This window comes from Schistocerca gregaria, chromosome X, assembly GCF_023897955.1.
Source record: "Schistocerca gregaria isolate iqSchGreg1 chromosome X, iqSchGreg1.2, whole genome shotgun sequence".
Classification (NCBI taxonomy): domain Eukaryota; kingdom Metazoa; phylum Arthropoda; class Insecta; order Orthoptera; family Acrididae; genus Schistocerca; species Schistocerca gregaria.
This window is the reverse complement of record NC_064931.1, coordinates 190215814-190240433: the sequence shown is the minus strand read 5'-3', so window position 1 is coordinate 190240433 and position 24620 is coordinate 190215814. Positions and strand designations below refer to the sequence as shown.

At 41.8% G+C, this 24620-nt stretch overlaps 1 protein-coding gene across 1 annotated transcript in view; it reads left to right on the top strand.

The window, feature by feature from the left end:
* LOC126297964 (putative ammonium transporter 3) overlaps nucleotides 1–24620 on the top strand; it is a 259770-nt gene that overhangs the window by 95973 nt on the left and 139177 nt on the right. Inside the window, exon 5 of the mRNA XM_049989281.1 lies at nucleotides 22912–23090. Within this exon, the coding sequence (XP_049845238.1) occupies nucleotides 22912–23090 (179 nt within the window). The remainder of the gene's footprint in view (nucleotides 1–22911; nucleotides 23091–24620) is intronic.

The window sequence follows — 24620 nt, the reverse complement described above, 5'->3', positions numbered from 1 at the left end:
GCATCTCTACGATCGTCTCCATGGGTGAATAGCAGCCTGCATTGCTGCGAAAGGTGGATATACACTGTACTAGTGCTGACATTGTGCATGCTCTGTTGCCTGTGTCTATGTGCCTGTGGTTCTGTCAGTGTGATCATGTGATGTATCTGACCCCAGGAATGTGTCAATAAAGTTTCCCCTTCCTGGGACAATGAATTCACGGTGTTCTTATTTCAATTTCCAGGAGTGTATTTGGTCAGAACTGAAAATTGTGCACAGTCAAATTCAGTGTTCTGTTGAACGTGCCAACCAAGGCATTGAAAATATGATAAGTTCTTGGTTAAAGGACAACAATTCGACGAAGTGGTTGGAAGGATTAAGGTATGTTCAGTTCATGAAAAATCGAGCTTACCACGCTGCATAAAACAATCACCTTACAAAGCATTGTCGGCGTATTAGTGACTAGAAATAATTTTTCTACACCTTGGAGAAGTGAGTTCCCCAGTTTTCTATGCGTAGATCTTCAAACGACTGCGGTCCTTTGACCTGAAGAAGTAGTAAGTCGTACGCAATACCTCTTGGTGTCGCGTGAATTCACGGTGTTCTTATTTCAATTTCCAGGAGTGTATATTGTGTTTGAACATTATGAATTACCTCGAAGAAAACCGTCTATTGACACACAGTCAACATGGATTTACAAAACATCGTTCCTGTGAAGCACAGCTATTTATTCATATGGAGTGTTGAGTGCTATTGGCAAGGGATTGCAGATCGATTCCGTATTTCTGGACTTCTGGAAAGCTTTTGACACTGTATCACACAAGCGGCTCGTAGTGAAATTTCTTGCTATGGAATATCGTCTCAGTTATGTGACTGGATTTTTTATTTCCTGTCAGGGAGGTCACAGTTCGTAGTAACTAACGGAAAGTCATCGAGTAAAACAGTTCCCCGAGGTAGTGTTATAGGCCCTTTGCTGTTCCTTATCCATATAAACGATTTGGGAGACAATCTGAGTAGCTGTCTTCGGTTGTTTGCAGATGACGCTTTCGTTTATCGACTAATAAAGTCATCAGAAATTCAAAACAAACTGCAAAACGATTTAGAAAAGTGGAAGTTGACCCTAAATGACGAAAAGTGTAAGGTCATTCACACGAGTGCTAAAACCAACTCGTTACATTTCCGTTATACGATGAATCAATCTAATCTAAAATCCGTAAATTCAAGTAAATACCTAGGTATTACAATTACGAACAACTTAAATTGTAAGGAAGACACAGAAAATGTTGTGGGGAAGGCTAACCAAAGACTGCGTTTTATTGGCAGGACACTTAGAAAATGTAACAGACCTACTAAGGAGATTGCCTACACTACGCTTGTCTGTGCTCTTTTAGAATACTGCTGCGCAGTGTGGGATCCTTACCAGATAGGACTGATGGAGTACATCGAAAAAGTTCAGGGAAAGGCAGCACGTTTTGTATTATCGCGAAATATGAGAGAGAGTGTCACATAAATGATACAGGATTTGGGTTGGACATCATTAAAAGAAAAACGTTTTTCGTAGCGACGGAATCTTCTCACCAAATTCCAATCACCAACTTTCTTCTCCGAATGCGAAAATATTTTGTTGACCGGACCTTCATAGGGAGGAACAATCACCACTATAAAATAAGGAAAATCAGAGCTCGTACGGAAAGATATAGGTGTTCATTCTTTCCGCGCGCTATACCAGCTATAAATAATTGAGAAATGTGAAGGTGATTTGATGAACCCTCTGCCAGGCACTTGAATGTGATTTGCAGAGCATCCATGTAGATTTAGATGTAGACGTAGATGCATCGGCGGAGCAGTCACTTGTTCTGAGGTGACTCATGTGAAAAGGTTTCCGACGTGACTACGGCGGCACGGCGGGAATCAACAGACTTTGAACGCGGAATGATAGTTGGAGCTAAATGAATGGTACAGTCTATTTCGGATATTGCTAGGGAATTCAGTATTCTGAGATCCATAGCGTGAAGAGAGTGCCGAGAGTAGGAAACTGCGGGCATTACCTCTCACCGTGAACATCTCAGTTCCCGACGGCCTCCACTTAACGATGAGAGGAGTGACGTTTGCTTAGAGCAGTCACTGTTAACAGACAAGTAACACTGCTCGAAATAACCATAGAAATCAATGCGGGACGTAAGATGAACGCATGAGTTAGGGCAGCGCGGCGAAACTTGGCGTCAGTGGGCTATGGCAGCAGACGACCGAAGCGAGTCTCTTTGCTAACAACGCGACATTATCTGCATTATCCTCTCGTGACCGTAGCGGATGGACTCTATAGACTACTGTATAACCGTGGCCTCGTCACATGAGTTCGGATATCAGTCGGTAAGTGCTGTTGGTAGGCTTCGAGTGTAGTGCAGACGTCACGAAGCCATGGGCTCAAGTTGTCAACAAGGCATAGTGCAGGCTGGTGGTGGCTCCATAAAAATGTGGGGCTGTGTTTACATGGAATGGACTAGGCCCCCTCGATCAACTAAATCGATGATCCTTTCGGATGGATTTGTTCGGCTATTGGAGACCATTTACAGCCATTCATAGACTTCATGTTCCCAAACAAAGATGTAATTATTGTGAGTGTCCACAATGGTTCGCGCAAGGTTTGAGGAACATTCTTGACAGTTCGAGCGAATGATTTATCAACGCAGATCGCCAAAAATAAATTCCATCGAAAATTTATGGGACATAATGGAGAGGTCAGCCCGCGCACAAAATTCTGCACTGCCAACACTTCCGCAAATTATGAACTGATTCAGAGGCAGCAGGGCTCAGTATTTCTGTGGGTAACTTCCAACGACCAAACGACTTGTTGAGTCCATGCCACGTCGACTTGCTGCACTACGCCGGGCAAAATGAGCTCCGACACGACATTTCGAGGTACCCCATGGTTGTTGTCACCTCAATGTATACTGATATAACAAACATCAGCTCAGATTCAGGATCATATTTCATGAGAAATCCACAGGGAATTGTCAGAGGAAGGGAAGGGGGGGGGGGGGGAGAGTTTGGTGGTTGCATAGTAATGTGATAAGCTACTACTCTTGTTTACCGCCCGAACAATGATGAACTTGTCAGGCTGGTGCCGGGATGTCGTTTCACTCTGACCACTAATTATTCTTCGGTCAATAATACAATTTTCCCTTCTTTTTTATTAATTCAAATTTGGATGTCAAAATGATTGATACGCACAATTTCAGATATCAAGCTACCCCACTTTAAAATAAACACGATTAAGTAGCTAGTTGATATGCAGTACTGAGCTGATATGCAGTACTGAGCCGAAGAATGTGACCGAGTCTTGGCGAGCCCTCCGGCAAGGGCCTACTAGTCAGCCAGGGGCGGGAGAGGTGCTCTCCCATGGGACAGCTTAACCCTCGCTGCAGTGCAGAGCAACGCCCTGAACTGACCGACCACAACGGCAGGACGTCGCCCGGCCACTGCTATTGTGCGTTGGCGCTGTTGAGGCACGACGCGCTGGCTTTTCGGACAAATTGCAGAGGCAGCTGGCGGGAAGGTGTTGAACAGCCCTTAGCAAGTGCACAAATGAGATAGCTGGGTGTAAGCGGGTTCAGCTAAGATGGTGCTTGCTGGCAGCATGCTGAACACTGGTCGGGAAAGAATGGTGTAAGGGTGATTGGAGGGAAAGCTAAGACCTTGTTTGGCTCTTGAGAATTTTAAACTTGTGGAATGTCCGCCACACTTTGTAGCAAGCTGGTGTGTGACAGTTTGTCACCAGACTATGGAGTCTGTTGACCCAAGATCTGAAGAAAGTAGTGGGAAGTACGACCACTGGCCGGTGTTTTCAAAAGTAACTTGAGTTGGGGAACAGACGCCGATTTTCGAAATAGGCAATCACGAATTCTGCTCTCAGTGGATAGCACCACAATGTTTCTCTAGAGTGGGAGAGTGTTGCCAAATCCTCAAGGCCTTACGAGCATCGGAAACCAAGATATCGGATAGCTCTCCCATTGGGAAAATCAGTAACAAATTTTTTGATTGGAAGATAAGTAGGTTTTGGCAGTTTTTTCTTGCAGAACTGGGTCGGATCAGCTGATAGATCAACACTTACTTATGCGATAGTCATGGACTTAGACGCTACGCTATGAAGTATGGACACAGCTAGAGAGGCACATTCGGAGGCTGCAGTCTCCAGATGGAGCTCACGTCCATCAACTAACGAAAGGGAGAGAAGGGCAGTCAGAAAAAATATAGGTACAATCCTATAAATTAATAGGACCTTATTTCAGAATTGCACGAAGTGTTCGGTGCCTCACTAATGAATTAGACCCTTTGGGATATTGCGTGTGATATTATTTCATCTAATGCCAGATCAAAGCAGTCATCATGTCCTCAGCGTAATAGTGCATCTGCTCTTTTTGATGAGGTACGAATTATTAATCTGGTCCTTTTCTTTAGTCAGTCCTTCCAGCTTTGTTGTATTAGAGTCGCATCTAACTGAGTCTGTTAAAGATTTTATGTTTTGTTTGTCTTTTATCTTCGATTTTTGAAAATTAATAATGTGCTTCTATCAAATCGCGTTCGTTCTTGCTTGCATTTGTCATTATAATAATTTTCGTCAACTTGGGACATTCTTTAATTTCAGTACCTAAATGCACGGTATAACTTCTTATCAGAATGAGTTTTGTAAGGACCATAGCCTGGACTCATTTGTTAGATCCATTAATTTTCTAACGTTTCTGTTGTGCAACAGCTTTTCATTTCACATTTCAGTCTTCGGGGAGTTAGTGCCATCTTGATAGGATTCGAACAGAGCAGAGCTAAGTGGCAGCGGAGTAAAGAAGCTGCGAGTTCGGGGCACCCTCCATCGAGCTAGGAGTCTGTTGTGAAAGTTACTAAAATCGTCTAAAGAAAGGTGTAAGCATACGCAAATTGCTTTGATTAACAGACGGAATTATCAGTTATCACTTAAAGTCGGGCAGGAACCCTGGGACCATTTAGTGTATATTGAGCAAGTGGTTTCTCACCACTTTATTCCGTCGCTAATAACAACAGTCAATATTTTGTCAGAAATCTATTTGCTAGAGCGTTTCGGGCATAGCCCATTATTAGAATATCGTATAAAAGGACTTAATACACAGAACTGTGCTACGTGACATCAGTCTCAACATTGATGCTCAATTAAAATTGAAATCACTTGACACAACACTGTTTTGTGAATAAAACTGTCTAGAGCGCTTAATATACTTCTTTATTTATGCTTCTTTTCGGGCACTGCCATCATCAGCTCAAAAATTATGCACGAAGTCCTTTTATAATTATTACGTTGTGATGATGAGCTACGCTCTAAATGCGTAAACAAACAAATTTTAAACAATAAGTAGAGTTAAAACATGTGTGAATATAAATCCTAAGTCAAGATCGCAAATTTTCTTTAGGCCTATTGATTGCCGGTTTCGGCTCATTGACGATCAGTCTAATATGTTGTTAGTGTGTGACACTCATTCCACATCGTCGTACTATTACATCTAACTCGCCCTAAAATGAAAAATCGTTGTTGATTATGTAAATTGAGAATGGTAATCATTAATCAAATATTGTTACAGAGCCCATATTGCCATAACCTATTTTTGATAGCGATTAACGTGGTCAATTTACATAATGAACTACAGTTTTCATTTTAGGGCGCCTTAGCTCTAGTAATACGGCGACGTATAATGATCGTCACACGCTGAGCAATATGTTAGACTGATCTGAAGATGACTCGTCAACGAGCCGAAACCTGGAATCAATAACGACAATTCAGAGTCTTGACGTAGGATTTTTATACACGCGTATTTTAAGTCAAAAGATCGCGTATCTCCCCACAGACAATGTCAAAGAATAAAATAAGTAAACAGTTGTTTGCTACCGAGTAAAGCAGCGAAAGCAGACGTGCTCTGTTTTAAGTGCCATAACATGGGCTCTTGCTATATGTTTCATACGAAAGTGTTGACGTTGTCCGCACACTGTTAGGGAAGTCGGAGTAATAATCTGGTTGCCGACGAACATTTTTTATGAATCGTAGGTAGTTTGAGATAATAAATCTACAGCTTCTGGAAAGTCTCAGAACATTCCAGCACTGTCTGTCCATCTGTACCGCAGCATTCGTATGCCCAGATGTTCGTGTAAGACACTGTCTGTAAATGTCACTCCAGGCAATTTAAAAAAAAAATCCCTTTCATTTAAACACTTCCTGCTATTTAGTTGTTATTAGAACGAGATCTAAGTTATTTTTTGGTTTACTTTTAACGTAGTAGTCTATTCAAACAATTAATCCTCGATAATTCTCATATGAATATTCCGATAACCTGGAGACTAAGACGAAAATAATATAATGACAGCTATGATGAGGAGAGCTGTCCAGTTAATTTCCCACTCTCTTAATTTATGGCGTTTTGGGATGATTATAGACATTTGCTTACATGTGTGGTATTTCAGTAACCTATCAATTTGGTAGCTGTTTCCAACGTGCCTTTGAAATGAAAGATTTAATCCTGGATATCTAGCCTGCTCCATAATCTCATCGGGTTTGGGAACGTATACCTTCCTGCTGCCGGGGATGATTGGGACATTATAGAATATTTATGACAACCCTCTGTTACTCTGATAATGTAGCTATTTCCTGGAGTGACACAGAATTATCCTGCTAATTTCACTTGGTTTTTCTCAGTATTTCAATTAAATATTCTGAAAGCTTCTCATTTTCATCCAATTTTCAAACGTATTTTTATAGACCGGGAAGGTCATTCCACGCAGAAACTACAACTAATTTCGTTTTTTCATTACAAACTATCTATCTTAGGACAATAAGGAAGAACTAAATACCGCAGTTGCTCGCTAGTTCTGTGGAAAAGTCGTTCTACTGTAAAGCAAAGACTGCGTTGGTTTTAGGTTCCAGGCTCGTGGGAGACCAGCGTTTTATATCTTACATGACAGAGCTACAGCTGTTGGGCTTTCTAAATGTCGTCAATAATTCATTTCAGAACTATCCTACACTAAGTGAGAAATGTATTTTTCGACGTGATTTTTTAAATAGCACTCACCCTATATGGGGTAAAAATGTTTGAGCTCTCCTCGACTTCCCTCACCCCTCTATTAAATCCAAAGAGAATAAAATGTCAGAAATATTAAACTTTTTTCGTTTAACGATCCGATTCCTAATGCATCAAGAACGGTACTCATAACCTTCAAAAATGCAATGGTCAATTTGCCATCGCAGGAACAATACCAGAACCTCAAATAAGCAGTTAAGATTCGTAAGTACAGTTATAGCAACCTGAATATCAACATGCCAAACAAAATCACTATGAATTTATACATCGACCTCCATTTACCTGGTAAATTTTGCCAGCACTTTACATGCGTAATATTACCTATGTCATATGCTGCAGGAGCACTGGTTACAACAATGTTGTTCCTGCTTCGTACAAACTTGGTTTGTCGAAAATATTTTACTCTGAAAACTAAACTACAATATTAAACAATTTTATGCTTGCCATTGTGAGTGCAAAAACATCCGCTGTAGGTCTCTGGCTCAAGGGGCAATGAATCGCAATCAACTAAACTGACTCTGGCTCAGACGGCCGTAGACCTATGCAACAGAAATTGTTCTGATCGGCACAGGCAGTCATGCACTCTTTCATGGATATTTTTTCCGCGATTTTGTTATTACTGTTGGGCTATAAAATGAAGTAAATTATCTCTGAGCTTCCAACAACGGTCACTACTAGCAGGCAGACGAAGTGAGCTCTATGAAACTGCGGATAAACCAGATTCTGTGAGCAAACTTTTCTTTTGGACTGCCCGACGTTTACCACGAAAAGGTTGTACACCAGAGTAGCTCAGAAGAAGGAGACACTTCAGTGGAAACTTCTGCATCCTATAGTGTTGGCGGTTAGTGTAGACGGTCACTTGGATTTTACTTCAATGATTACAAAATTCAGTAGAATGAATGCATTGAATTGCCAAGATAGCTGAGTGAATGACGATTCTATAGAACAAGGAAATGAATTATTGAACAAGCTGTAATCCACTCCGTCCGCAGATCGTGGTCGTGCGTTAGCGTTCTCGCTTCCCACGCCCGGGTTCCCGAGTCCGATTCCCGGCGGGGTCAGGGATTTTCTCTGTCTCGTGATGACTGGGTGTTGTGTGATGTCCTTAGGTTAGTTAGGTTTAAGTAGTTCTAAGTTCTAGGGGACTGATGACCATAGATGTTAAGTCCCATAGTGCTCAGAGCCATTTGAACCATTTTGTAATCCACTCCAGAGCGTCGCAATTCTTATTCAATGTGGTGCACATGCGTTACGACAAAATATGATCCTGCCACATGTGAAGTTTGGTGGGCTGGTGGAGTGATTGTGGATTGGTATACCAAAGGTTTGGGTTCCATTCCAAAATGTGGCGATGGTTTTCAGTGGGCATCAACAAATCCTATTCACCTCTCGTAGCGCCATATTAAAGATGATATCCCTTCACTGCCGACTAGATGTTAGGTTGAGCCACGACAGACGCGAAAGTGGTGGCATCTAGAATGTGTTTCGTAGACTAGTAATTTTATTCTAGTTAATGAACTAAATGTCACGCAAGGTCACAGAGCACTTACGTCATCATCTATTTGAGCTTGAGATGTTGACTGTATTGGCTCCGGAGTGGGACTCGAATGCGAATCTTCCTATTTGCAGCATGTAAACCCTCCTTGACTGTAGAGTTCCATCAGTTCGTTTTCTGCTCAAGCTTTCAAGCTCCTCACGGTCTCCATGTATCTTGCGTGGCTGGGTTCGAGTTCTGATCCAGCTCAAAAGATTTCATAATTTCTTTTCCCACTCTCGCGTCAGCATACCTTACTGTCTGCGGAAAATCATTTTGATTTTTAACGTCTCTTCTTTCGTTGACAGCAATAAAGATATGTGACGGTTTCGCTACCCAGTAAGATACGGAACTTTTCGTCACACCGTTTCAGCTTCAAATCTGCCACTTCCAGCTACTACTGAAAAAGAATTCGATGGATAACTTCTCTCCATGTCTAGTCAAAGACTATAACTGAGGAGTTCGTTTGCCAGTTTGTATAAAACCACTTGCCAAACGAAATTTTCAAATGTGTGTGAATTCTTAAGGGACCAAACTGCTGAGGTCAGCGGTGCCTAGACTTACACACTGCTTAAACTAACTTATGCTAACAACAACACACACACACACACACACCCATGCCCGAGAGAGGACTCGAATCTCTGGCGGGAGGGGCCGCGCAGTCCGTGTAAAGGCGCCTCAAACCGCACAGCCATTCCACGCGGCTACTCGCCAAGCGAATAACAGTTAATAGTTGTTTGGAAAATCATTTCCAAAGAATACTTCGAACTAACATAGAAATTTTATTCAGAAATTCTTGATACATCTCTTATCCGCAAATCAACTCACTTTTGAGTAGGGTTAGGGAATGATTTATGTGACAGAGCAACGGACATTAGTTGTCTCACATACTAATAAAAGACAAACATTTTAGAATCGCCTCGTATTGTAAAAATTTAAGTTTACAAGCCGTAAGGACTGTCTCTCTAACAAGGTATTTCTTGATATTTGAGGAGCGCCGGAACAAAACCCGATAAATCCACTTTTGTTGTATTCGCGTGTTTGAGTTGCAGGGGGGCGATACGGGGGTAATACATGCAGCCACGAAATAATTTTCAGCACTAAGCGACATCAGGTGTTTATATCGTCAAGTGAAAAACACAACTGAATCAAAATCCGATAACTCTCGAGATGCACTTATTTGACGCTCGGAAAAGAACGCTTAACTCTCCGGTTGCACTAGTGCTGAATGTGGCGTACTACCAAAATTCAGGAGCAGAAAGTACGATGTAGAACATTATAGTCCCTTCAATAGATGTTTATGCAACATCCAGGGCATTCAGTGAATACATTTGGGGATGTCTGGTTTTGATCCAACTGCTCGGAATTATCGGACTTTGATCCGACCGCCCTGGAGTAGTCCAGCAAGGAATACACTATTGAGACCACAAGGCATGTTTTATTGGCAACAAACACGTTTTATAATTACATAATGCAATATAATTATAATATTATTAATGTCAGTTCATCTGCCAAACAATCACACTGCTCATCTACGGGTACTATTTCTTCCTCTGTATCTTCTTCGTGGATTTTACTATTATTAAGTAGGTTCTTGTACCACAGGAAACGGGCATACATTGTGCAGTGCCTTCCAAATTCCTTGACCAGCAAACCTCGCACATCATGTTTCTTGGCCGCTGTCAGATCATGCCGTACATGTACAGTCTCCAATGTCTGTGGATGGTTTCTGCGGCCCTTTAAAATAAAGAACCGCTAATTTTCCGCAACAGTTTCATGCTTGTAATTCGTGTAGCATTTTAATTGGAATAATGTTTTTCCCTGTTTGTTCTGTCCTTTTCCCTGAATGACGATGTATTTCTTGAATTTACATCGTTTTATGTCCCTTAATCGAGGGTCCTTTTTGTAGGATTCTCCAGGGGATTTAATAATTTGTAAGACCTAGTCCTATCCTAACGTTCGTACAGTACCATGCTCCTTGTATGCTGTTTGTTATTCGTCAATCTGTGTAATAACGGGCGTTGTCCTAAGGTTCTTCTCAACTTGACCGAACACACGGTCTGCCGGGAGAAAGCTATGGCCTCTTACTGGAAATGTCAAATTTTTTTCTCTAATTGTGCAGGTGATTTGCAGCCAAAACATGATGGTGTGTATGATGATGGAATTTTTGTTTTTACACCCACACCCATCACAGAATAATCTCAATATTCTCGTTCCGTCCAATGCTAACGAATCCAAATAATGCAGGAGTGCTGATACAACCTTCTTAGTCCCTCCGCCGCCTACGTCCTCGGTCCATTGATAAAACGTTGCGTTCCTTGAGTCCATTCCGACGAAACAAAGAGTATGGAAACTGATTCGTCGTGCATAAAATGACTCTTGGATAGGTGTTCGTGGCAGGGGTCCGACTTGTTGTAAGTCAAAACAGAATGATACTGAATCAGAATCATTGGTTTTACACAAGTTATAAAATGCCTTTGCACGTAAGGTGTGTACTCGTTTCTCCGTCATTGAGACTCTTCCTGTGAGGATCGGTTGCATCGTTTATGTTTTGTGCTAGTACAATGCATGTACTGCAAGCATCAGAGGAAGGTGACCGAAAACCAGTATTAAACGAGCGCGTAAATTCCTCGTGAAACATAGATTTCTTGATCTGCAAATGCGGAGGAAGCGAATCGTTGTATAGTTTCTGCAGTTTCCTTTGACTTAGCTCACAGGACAAATAAAAACGTTTATGTTTACGTCTGTGATAGTGGCTCTCGGTTGCCGGAAGTTTACCTCAAAATTCTCTCAATGTTGCCTTCTTCTCATCTGATTTTACGGACTTCCGACCCCCACCTCGTCCTTCTTTAGGAATCTGTCCCTCAAACACTGTCTTAGCTACTGAATGCACCCTATCCTTTTTGACAGAAAACACCTTCATAAACAATTCCTTACATAGAGGTCTATTTTCTCTTACATCGGTTAGGAAACATATGGTACTAAATGCACATCCCCTCCTTTCCTTTCCTGGTGATACTCTACTTTCTCTTCGCCGTCGTGGTGCATGTGCTGCGATTAAACGAGTAAGGAACATATCGTATGCCACTTTTGAATGATTCTTATAAAAACTTAGCCTGTATCGAAGTATATATTTCATCGATATTCTTGAACATTGTAACATTGCTGAATTATGCTTGCAAGGCAATGCAAGGTCTAATCCTAGAGGATCAGCATCATGATACCTACAAAAAGCAAGCAACCCCTATAACACATGAAGGCCACAAGCCTCAATAATGTAGTACGCCAGTACGTTTACCATATATACCGGTTTGTTCGTTCCACTGCTGTTTTCCTTTGTCGTTTTCTGGGTCGCCGCAAGCCTATGTTAATATCTTTCACTATGCTTCCTTCATCCATTTTACACCCCACAATACCACAACCCCATCGTGTTAAGTAGAGTTATGACGAAGCCATATTACTGTCTGGATGTTTGCCTCACTTGACTGGCAGCAAATGACCAGTGTCGAAACAGTCCTATAGGCGCAGTACGATAGTATCGAGTTACGCTACCTAATCAAAACGCGATATATATCCAATGTGGTCGGAGCACGATCCGATAACTCGAAGCGGTCGGATCACAACCAGATTATCTCCCTTTTGTTGCTTTTAATATCTGGGCGGTAGAAAGAGAAATCTGGTAATCGATTGGACACACTAAATAGTGTTTCCTGTTACTGCATCATGCTGTGTTTCTTCTTTTCATAGCTTGTGCAACCACTCAGAGATCACTTTTTGTTGCTTTCCGTATTAACAGCAAATGTGGATTTATCGGTTTTGTTCCGGCGCTCCTCGTTTGTAATATCGTGTATTTGTTTACATCAGGAGTTACTGCCATACAGTACACTATTCCCTACTGGTCACTTGCTGTAATTATTTTGTATAGTCAAACGAGTGTGCCGAAAAATGATTAGAGTAACTGCAAAACAATTGCGTTATGTGGCTGCATGCAAAACAGGAGGAACGCATTTCAGATCTTGTAGATACTCTCGAGCATTATAGTACACCACACACGTGCACAAGGCTTTCATATTACTTGCCTCTGACAGTGCCCCATAATTAAATTAACAGGGTAACTGAATGTAAGAAAATAAATCGATACTAAGGTATTTAGGTTAGGAAATGAGATGCTGAAAGTAGTAGACGAGTTTTGCTACTTGGTCAACAAAATAACTGATAATGGTTGAAGTAAAGTTGATATAATAATTCGGATAAGGAATAACGAGAAAAATGTTTCGGAGAAAGAGAAATTGTTTAGCATCTAATAGAAATTTTGTTGTGACCAGATGAAACTACTTTCGTCCAGTAATAACTGTGTTCTTTGATTGCTCTTGGAGAAGACTCATCGAACTAGAACACATGATATATTAGTTCACTTTATTATATAAATGACTAAAACATTTGCTTAACTTTGAGAAAGTTCTCTTTCTCAGGAATGTTGATAATTCACAATTATCATTAACTTTGAAAGCATCACCTGACGCACAGTTTAACAAACTGTTATCTTGAAGTGCAAAATGCTACTTTTACTAAAGTACATTTCATCAGAAACTTTACAACTCGTTGATCCTCGTTGTGATGTTGACGGCTGGAGCTGAAGTCGTGAACTGGGTTGAGCTCATGCATGCTGGACTCTATGTTAACCTCATCGTGGGCGTGCTGTTATGTTGAGAGGGCAGAAATGGTCCTCAGGAGTGTCTCCCATACGTCGTCGCGGATTGCAGCAAGCCCTCGCTAATGTTTTTAGTATTGATTCGCATTGTCGACTTCGGTGTGGTCTCGTCATCTTGGGGCTATATAGCAAGTTCAACGAGAATTTTTCTAGAGTGTAGCTTTGTTCGGAAATAAAACATGGACAATAAGTGGTACTGAGACGAAGGTGACAAATAGGAGTGCTAAAGTTTAAATGGGTAGTTCGAATAACAAATGAGGAGGTTCTGAATCTAACTGAGAAGAAGGTATCAGTTTGCATGACACTCCGTGATGCGTCAGGATATGGTTAGTTTGGTAATAGAAGGAAAGGTGGGAGTAAAACCTTCAGACACAGACCAAAGCTTCACTACAGTAAGCAGGTGCAAACTGACGTAAGTTGAAGTAGTTATGTGCAGATGAAGAGTCTTGCATGGACTAGATCAAGGAAGTCTTTGTTTTGAAAACACAAACTACCATCTGTGGTGTTAAGTTCAGTGACACGTGTAGTTCTACGAGTTACAGTTTTCACAAGCTATCCCGTCCTTGTATACTGCCTAAAAAAGTAGTCTTTCATAATGTAATATCTTATACAGGGTGCTCGAAAATTCCCATTACAAACTTCTAGGACCTGTAGAGAGGAATATGTACATACACTACTGGCCATTAAAACTGCTACACCAAGAAGAAATGCATATGATAAACGGGTATTCATTGGACAAATATATTATACTAGAACTGACATGTGATTACATTGTCACGAAATTTGGGTGCATAGATCCTGAGAAATCAGTACCCAGAACAACCACCTCTGTCCGTAATAGCGGCCTTGATACGCCTGAGTATTCAGGCAAACAGAGCTTGGATGGCGTGTACGGGTACAGCTCCCTTGCAGCTTCAAGACTTTACCACAATTCATCAAGAATAGTGACTGGCGTATTGTTACTATCCAGTTGCTCGGCCACCATTGTCCAGACGTTTTCAATTGGTGAGACATCTGGAGAATGTGCTGGCCACGGCAGCAGTCGAACATTCTCTGTATCCAGAAAGGCCCGTACAGGACCTGTAACATGCGGTCGTGCATTATCCTGCTGAAATGTAGGGTTCCGCAGGGATCAAATGAAGGGTAGAGCCACCGGTCGTAACACATCTGAAATGTATCGTCCACTGTTCAAAGTGCCGTCAACGTGAACAAGAAGTGACCGAGACGTGTAACCAATGGCACCCCATACCATCACGCTGGGTGATACACCAGTATGGCGATGACGAATACACGCTTCCAATGGGCGTACACCGCGATGTCGCCAAACACGGATGCGACCATCATGATGCTGTAAACAGAACCTGGATTCATCCGAAAAAATGATGTTTTGTCTTTCGTGCACCCAGGATCGTTGTTGAGTACACCATCGCAGGCGCTCCTATCTGCGATGCAGCGTCAAGGGTAACCGCAACCATGTTCTCTGAGCTGATAGTACATCCTGCTGCAAACGTCGTCGAACTGTTCGTGCAGATGGTTGTTGTCTTGCAAACGTCCCCATCTGTTGACTCACGGATCGAGACGTGGGTGCACGATCCGTTACAGCCACGCGGATAAGATGCCTGTCATCTCGACTGCTAGTGATACGAGGCTGTTGGAATCCAGCACGGCGTTCCGTATTACCCTCCTGAACCCACCGATTCCATATTCTGCTAACAGTCATTGGATCTCGACCAACGCGAGCAGCAATGTCGCGATACGATAAATCGCAATCGCGATAGTTTACAATCCGACCTTTATCAAATTCGGAAACTTGATGGTGCACATTTCTCCTCCTTACACGAGGCATCACAACAACGTTTCACCAGGTAACGCCGGTCAACTGCTGTTTGTGTATGAGTAATCGGTTGGAAACTTTCCTCATGTCAGCACGTTGTAGGTGTCGCCACCGGCGCCAACCTTGCGAGAATACTCTGAAAAGCTAATGATTTGCATATCACAGCATCTTCTTCCTTAAATTTCGCGCCTGCGCACGTCATTTTCGTGGTGTAGTAATTTTAATGTCCAGCAGTGTAATATTTTGAATAGGGACCCATGCCCGGAAACGTACCGTTTCCGTGCTAGGCAGGTATGCAACAGTGTAGTCGTGGGTGTGTGGTTACGTCTGATGAAATGATGTAATTTGACGTCTCTCCTATCTCTCTGAGCTGGTTCGAGCCTCATTCCTGCGTATGTGAGTGTTATAGCAATATGGTTGAGCACACGTCTCCCGAGTACACCGACTTCATTCTTCTGAATGCCGAAGTTCACAGTGATGGAAGAGCTGCTCGTCACCATTATCAAGATCGTTTTCCACAACGTCCGACTCCATCGAATACCCTTTTCGCCACAATTACGCAATGGCTTCGAGAAAGGGTACCTTCACATCAGCAGGCGTGACTGTCATGCTCCGAGGATACTCCGCATACCTGTATTGGAAGAGGCCGTACTGCATCACATTGAAGAGAACCCTTCAACGAGTACAGGAGCAATTTATGTGGCTATTAATGAGTGTAACTGTGAAACAATTGATTAATGGATCACGATTAATCAGTTACTTGTAAAAGTCGTCGTGTTTCCAACCTGTTTTCAGATGGCTGTAGCACAGAGACAGTACGTTTCCAGAAATGGGTTCCAACTCAAAATATTATCTCCTCACTCCCGTCTAGATGCCCTAGAAGTTTGTAATGGGAATTTGCGAACAGCTTGTATTCAGGTCCATTTATATCACCAAGACAATCTTCTCAGAAAATGTATTGCAGTTTCATTAAGAAATTTCCACGACACTTCTGTGGTGAGCCCCCAACACTATTTCAGCGTCATTCAGTGGATTTCTTGCACTAAACTTCGTACATTGAGACTGGGTTAAGGGCAGTATATGTACAGTAATTTGTATTTACCAAACTCTGTGTTGTATTATTTAAAACACTGGACTTTTATTCTAGAAGAGCAACACTTAAATCTCACTTCAACCATTCAGAATTATGTGTTTGATATTTTCTCCAAATTTCTCCCTATCACTTACCTTGTCTTCTTCCAGTCGAATAAGTGTTCCGCTAAAGACTTCGACGTAGGCGTAAAATCATCTCTAAACTTACTTTCTGCTTGTTTCCTTTCCAATCTACTTTCATCGATCAGTGTTTCATTAAGGGAAATGAGGGAAAGGGTTTATCACACGCACATGTGTGTCACCCTCTCTAGCTTTCTTTTTAAACGTGCTGTAGACGGTGGACGACAATACTTATGTGAAGTACCTGGTACCATAGGCACGTCATAAAAAATGAGTGGTACCTTTTGCCTAATGTACTGCCAAGCTTCCTGTAAGGTCGGAGTCCTATTTATAGAAGTTAACAAATAGGAATGTGAAAACGAATTTCTCCGCAATGTGTGTACTGGTTTAAAATAACCTGACAGATTTCTACCCCCATTTGCTAATGTGGATGAAAGGAGTGTCTACTACCTCATATCAGAAACGAAGCAGCGTCAAAGTAGTGAGCGTAAGTCGGTGTCCCTGTAAAAAAAATTGATTTTAGTTACGATGGAAGTTATTAGCATTGTTTTGTGCGATGCAAAAGGTATTCTTCTTGTTGATTATCTTTATCCACTGACTGAGATAAAAAAATGTTATGATGACGACGAACGAATCGTGGCCATTGTAAATGACTGGTGGCCAATGCTAAATAGAAACATACAAATTTCTTCTTTGCATATACAACAGGATTGTCAGTGAAGTCGAAAAGGAGCTGGCTGCATGATCTGGGTCTACAACGACTAAAATAAATAGAAGTCGTTGGTAAAAAATAATGTATTGTACTTAACTAGTGGTACAGGAATCTTCATAGTCAGGAGGAATATAATTACAAACAGAGAGCTATAGAGGCATCACATAGGCCATATTTTAACTATGCGCCTTGTTAGAGGTTGCTTCCTATCAACTGAAGGCTATACTACTTTCCTACTTGACGTCCCGAGCAAGAGTGGCCGAGCGCATTCTAGAGACTTGTTTCAAGCCGCGGAGCGGTGCTAGTCTCGACTCGCGGGTCCAACGATCCTAGTACGGACCGCAACGATAACTGTAGCCCCTACCAAGTGTGGTATCGAACGTTGAGACCACAAACTAGATTTGCTTATGTGAATTATATGAACGTGTGGTGCCAGAAAGAACTGACAACACGTGGAATCTGCAGCTGTGATACATTACATGTAAATTTAAGGTGGAGAAGGTGGGAAAGGAAACGGAAGGGAAGGGATTACTGTCAGCTGCATCGGGACATTACACAGAATCTGCAGCAACTAGCGACAATGTTTACCAGACCGGCATTCGAACCTGGGATCTCCTACCAACCAGGCAGGTGTATTAACCACCGCCACCCACGACGCAGTGTTACTGTAACTACCTCGGCACCCCTCACGGCCGACCCAAATTCCCACCGAGCTGAACAAATAGAAATGTGCGGACAGGTGGCGTCCGGTGTTAATGTACGTTGGCCGTGAGTCCACGCAGGTGGGACAACACTGTGTCCAGCGTGGGGCCGCCTTAACACACCTGTCAGGTAAGCCGGAGATGCCGAGTTTGAATCCCAATCCGGTGTATATTTTCGCGAGTAATGTTGCGAGTAATTTTGCGAGTAATGTCTCTGTGCACCACCTTCAAGTGACATATAATGTATCATAGCTGCGGATTCCATTGGCGTCTGTTTTTTTCGGACATGTCCGAAAGAACAGACACCATACATTCGTACAACTGATTCGCCTAGATGGACAATGGATCCACCTTCTTCAGTGCGGTCCGCGCAGTTCAGAAAAGACTATCCCGGGTGGTGCAGTGGTTAACGCACCTTTCTAATAAGCAGGACATTCCGGGTTCGAATCTCTCTCAAGTACACATTGTCGTTCGTCTCCGCTGATTCCGTGAAATATCCTAACGAAGCCATTCCCTTCCCTTTCCTTTCCTTTCCTGGCCTGTCCCTCCCCCTCCACTTCCAATAAATATTTACCTTCGTGTCCCTGTAATTGATTTAATTAGGCTGAACTGTTTGCAATTTCGCTTGAGACCGTGGACACCAAAATTAATGCCTTGCTGGAAATTTCATTTCATGACGTTTTATTCTTTTCTTATTCTTTAGCAACAAATGTTCCGCCTTTGCAGGTTCCTTTTATGATGGCCAACTGCTCATCTGTGATTTAAAAAAAATGGTTCAAATGGCTCTGAGCACTACGGGACTTAACAGCTATCGTCATCAGTCCCCTAGAACTTAGAACTACTTAAACCTAACTAACCTAAGGACATCACACAACACCCAGACATCACGAGGCAGAGGAAATCCCTGACCCCCCCCCCCCCCTCCGGGAATCGAACCCGGGAACCCGGGCGCGGGAAGCGAGAACGCTACCGCACAACCACGAGCTGCGGACATCTGTGATTCCACAATTATTTATTTTTATTCAGAATATCTGGGTGCACATTCTTCCTGTCTCCGCAAATGTCACTCACGATAGAATATCAAAACTACGTATACCACACTTCCGTTAGTTTCGTATTTAACTGTTTGTAGATTGTGTTCGGAGATAGAGACAGGTAACTATTCCTGAATTAGCCTACAAGGGTGAGAGAAATCATACCCAGGCAACCAAGTGTATCAGGCCAACTATGGACGTGGATTGGTTCAAATGGTTCAAATGGCTCTGAGCGCTATGGAACTTAACAGCTGAGGTCATCGATCCCCTAGAACTTAGAACTACTTAAGCCTAACAAACCTAAGGACAACACACACATCCATGCCCGAGGCAGGATTCGAACCTGCGACCGTAGCGGTCGCGCGGTTACAGACTGAAGGGCCTAGAACCGATCAGCCACTCCGACCGGCCACGTGGATTGGATCCAAAAAAGAGCTCACCTGCCTGATTCGCTAATTAACACGAGGAGCACTTTAGTCACTTCATGTTCTTCTGTTGGTGAAATGCATATGGCCACAAAACGATTATTGAATATCTGTAAAAAAAATTCTGAGATAATTATTCGTGCTCCTGCCACCAGAGCCGTTCGCCATGTGACAGTCTGATGTGTAATAGAACATAACTGGTAACAACCAGTTTTGCTCACATCAGAACAAATTCGATACTGTTGATAAACGTATCGCTAGGGTCTCACACAGCTGAGAAAAAAGCTAAAATGGTTCTTTAAATAGACTACGACCACATCGTTCTACTATCTTTCTCCACCTGACTTGCTCTTTCGTGCTTGATAGGATACATATGTCTCGCTAAAGTAATATGAACTTTTGAGTGGTGAGGCGTCTTTGTTTCAAATCTCTTTAAGTCCATCTTAACACCGGATGGTTGAGGAAATTCAATATAAAACGTCAAATAAAAAACATCTTCAGGCGTTTATATTTCAAATTTTATTCTACTTATGCGACCATTTTCAGTGTTTCACGAAGCCATCTTCAGGCCACCTGACCTTCGAATAGGAAGACTGAGTCTCCAATTGATAAATGAAGGGATCGCTTTATTAAAAAACTAGTCTACGAATGCAAGTTACTGAATGCTGGTCCTTATTTCGATTGCACATGAGACTGGATTCTTCCTACACGTCGGACAGGGGGCCTGAGGAAGGCGCAGTGAAACGCCGAACCTGGTCGCATAAGTAAAATAAAATTCGAAATATCGACCGCGAAGCTGTTTTTGTTTTGACGTTTTATATTTCACACTAGTGAGATGCTTTCGGAAATTGTGCCACGCGGGATTAGCCGAGCGGTCTGAGGCACTACAGTCATGGACTGTGCGGCTGATCCCGGCGGAGGTTCCAGTCCTCACTCGGGCATGGGTATGTGTGTTTGTCCTTAGGATAATTTAGGTTAAGTAGTGTGTAAGCTTAGGGACTGATGACCTTAGCAGTTAAGTCCCATAAGATTTCACACACATTTGAACTTTCTTTTTTTCGGAAATTGTACAAAAGTACCAAAGACTATTTAGTGGATACATAGAAGGCTGTGAACGATCAAATGGGACGTATTGTGTTTATAGTGTGTCTACCTCACGAAAATCAGATCAAATCGCTATCTTTTCCATTTCAGGAATGTCTGAAGTAACTAACTGTGTTTTCTTATATACCACAGATATTGTTTGGAAACATTACTACAAACCTCAGTAATTCTGCTGATATGTACATAATTATCTATGTAGTGGGGCATATATTCCCAGAAAACTTCATAGAATGTAGAAAGACATTGATGTGTCGTACGTCAAAGCCATCTTCAAATGTTATGTTGAGAAGGTGTGTGCTATAGTTCATGTTTTTCATTGTCAGGGGAATAAATGTGTTTTGTTGTTGATTTGTTGCACTTTTTCCATTAACGCCATCCTGATAAAACCATCCTTAAATTAAATATTTAACTCTGAAAATCCTAGGTGCACATGAAAACATGGATGTAGTTAGATTCTGGGGTCACATGCGTCCCACTTAGACGTTATTCAAAACTAATCAGCTTATTTTTTGTCGAAGTGTATTATTTATCACGAAGGGAGACAGGTTTTGACTTTTATTTTTCAAAAATATGCGTAATAAAGTTTAACCGTGAAAGGGTTAACAGTGCTCCGTCTAAACACTTCGATATCGAGGAGACGTCAAAGTATGCCCCTTCTTCTTTCTTTCCTTCGTCCCTCCCGTCCATTTTTCTATGTCTTAGATCTTCTTCATTCCATATATAAATAACTAGAATACCTTAAAAGATATAAGCCTACTCATTAGTATGATTTGATATTGGAAAAAAATCGTTTCGAAAATCGGAACACATGATCAATGTTTCTAATACCCGTGTTAAATGCTACACATAAGTGTATGTTCAAGAAAAATAATCGTGGCGATTTCCCTATTTCCGATACGTGATCAATAGTCATAAAATTTGTACCCATTTCATAAAGATGACTATGTTATACGCCACGCACGGTCATTCTTGTGTAAGTCAGGGTATGGTATTTCCCTCTCATTTTATGAGTGTTGATCACGTAGCTTCATTACAAAATTACTATGAACTGTATGGATTGTATATTTACAGCTACGGAACAGTTGATAGTTTTTGGAACCGTTGCATATACCGTTCTCACGATAATATCTGCTATACTATTTCAAGTAATGCGCTTTTGATCCAACTTCCACTCATGAAAACTGGACAATTTTGTATATGACGTCAACCTGCGAAATTACCATATATTATTCATATTTTTAGCACTACGCTGTACTTTGATGCTCTATTATTTGACACTCACGTACGATCTGTCATTTGTTCGGTTATTTACATTTGTTAGCACTACTCTGTACTGTGATGTTTTTATCAAGTGACTCTCACATATGACCTATCTTTTAGATATGGCACGTTGTCAGTTAGATATGGCAGCCTCCCTGTCTTCTAGTTTATAACTTCATTCCCCTGTTACTTTTATGGTTTTAAAATTAGTTGGCCTGAGGCACAAGCTTCTTGAATTGTATTCACGAATTAATGCCAGTTACGTAGGATCTGCTTCTTACAAACGGCGTGTTCCCAGTTTAAGCCGTAATACAGAGCTCTGCCTTATAATTTTAACTTTGTGTCATGATTATCATTATATTTTACAACCCACTTGGATACAGAGCAACATTGTTGAGAATTATACTCTACAATTCTTTCGACAGGTCTATAACCTGGCTTGTCCGTGGTGACGTTTTTAGCTAAACACTGTTATTGTTTTGGTTCTTATGAAAGCATGTTGCTGCATGACTACAGCTAACGATGATTTCCAATGCTTACTACCGCCGTTTCATATTCTGAACGATATGTCACCTGATAAGTATTAATTTAGTTTATACTACAGTGTTCAATGGCTTTGTCAAATGTTCACTTTTACTTCTAGTATTGGCTCCCCATTATTTTTGCTCAGGTGTTGTACAGTGCTTTTGAATTCTTGCTGATTTTAGATAATTTTCTTAGGCTAGGTTCCCTGCATGTGTTACAGATCTGAAGATGGTTGCAAATAGTAAGCGGAACTAGTTATCGAACGTTAATTGTGATAGGAAAATTGCGATCTAGGAATTAAAAGTTTTTACTTAAAAAATTGTATTACACTTTAATATCTCGTCTGTATCGAAGTAGAAATGTGTGGAGCACTGCTTCGTATTGGTCACAGATGGTGGAAGGAATAGGTTACTGCCTTATTGAAAGAAACATTCCAGCCCTTACCCGACGTGATTTCGGGAAGTCGGGAAAGAAATTTGAAGGTTGAACCTGCTGAATACATACCTATTGTCTTCCAGTCTCCCTTATCTGCGAACATCTCGTGTTAATAGCCAGCACTAAGGAACCAATTTGCATGTTATTACCATAAAATTATGCTAACTAATTTGAATTTGGCTCAGCAGCTTATACAGAGCTCGTGTTCGTACTTCTTAGTTATTCGTGAAGTCGCATATATAGTGAGAGTAAAGGTCGTTCGAGTACCTCGCTATACAGGCAAGCCTAGTAGTTTGTCTAAAATACCTCTAAAGGCTCGAATACAATTAAGACATTTTCCTTCTGTTCCAGCACATTCGGTTTAAGCGGATCAAAGTGGCAGTATTCGGCGAGAGCTGCTGTCATCACAATCCTGTCATCATTTGGTGGAGGCTTAACAGGCCTTATGTTCTCCCTACTGTCCAACCGCGGCCAGCTGCATATGATGGAGCTCATAAACAGTATACTTGGTGCCCTTGTGTCTATCACAGGTAATGACATAGTTATTTAAATATGTGAAATACTGGACGATAAAAAAGCAACAATATGATGCAATAATATATATAGTGGAACGGATGGTATAAATAACTAATAGCGCTTTTAAGTAAATTTTAAGGTTTTGAAGTAATTAAGACCAAATTGCTGTCATAATCAGTGTTTTGTAAAGCTATTACTAGTCTTCTACGTATTACAACGTTGAATGAAAGAAGTGTTTGAGATATTTCTAATGCCATGTCTGACAGGCTGTTTTGCTGGAAACCCATAGTCCATTACTACCCACTGACGTGAGAGACAGACGGAACATTAATTCGTGTTTATATGTGTTCTGCAGTACAGCCTTTTAGGACCTACCTAGGATTTTACAGTTGTGTCACAGTGACTCTGTTCCCTGATTTACAAACTAAAGTCGCCACAGCGACAACAAAACTACAAAAAAAATGGCTCTGAGCACTATGGGACTCAACATCTTAGGTCATAAGTCCCCTAGAACTTAGAACTACTTAAACCTAACTAACCTAAGGACATCACACACACCCATGCCCGAGGCAGGATTCGAACCTGCGACCGTAGCAGCCCTGCGGAACAAAACTACACAAGCTATTAATAGCATTGACGAAATTGCTCAAAATGTTTTGCAGCACGTGTATATCTGCAAACGATTTTGAACTCATATTCAAGAGTAGCAGGGAATGAAAGTATAAGCCTTATGAACCAAAGAACAACTTAAACAGTGGAAAGTCCAGGATGAAATAACAACAGTATGTAAAGAATTGATTGCTGCTCACCATATAGGTGAGGCATTGAGCCGCAGACAAGCACATTGCTGGGAGACAGAGGCCATGGGTGTGTGAGCTTTGTGAATATGTGTGTGTGGGGGGGGAGGGGGGGGTGTCTTCTATTTGGGAAGAAGGACTTTTTGTAGGAAAGCTTAGATGTTTAGCAGTCTTTTTCACTGTGCCGGTCTGCGGCTCAACGCCTCCTCTATGTGATGAACAGCAACCCATCGTCTCCGTATTGCTATCAAGGAATAACTTAACTGTCAAACAATAGCCAAACAATAACCATCATAAAATACACATCTTTGCGAATATGTGAAACCAAGATCTGCTGCTTGGCAACATTCACTACCGTGTTGCACCATCCTGCGCATTTTAACACTGTTGAGTTCTCTTTGTCAGACTGTCTAGAAAACCATGGACACATTACGCTTCGAGCCTGTGCCATTCTTCGACAGTAGCTATCCTGAAGTCATCCAGTGCGTTAGGAGGCATCATGCGACAATGCATTGCCACTTCTAACAGGTCCGAAGCACCCTCAAGCGAGTTCCTGCCAGCAGACACGGAAGGCCATTCCATTCGATCGATTCCTCCCTCCTAAAGGAAGATATTCACAAGGTACGTGCCATGTTCTCGTGCATTATCGCCTTGAAAGATTAATATATAGCGAAATGCTGTCTACAGAGCGAGACTATTGCTTAGGAGGTCCTGCTACACTACTGGCCATTAAAACTGCTACACCAA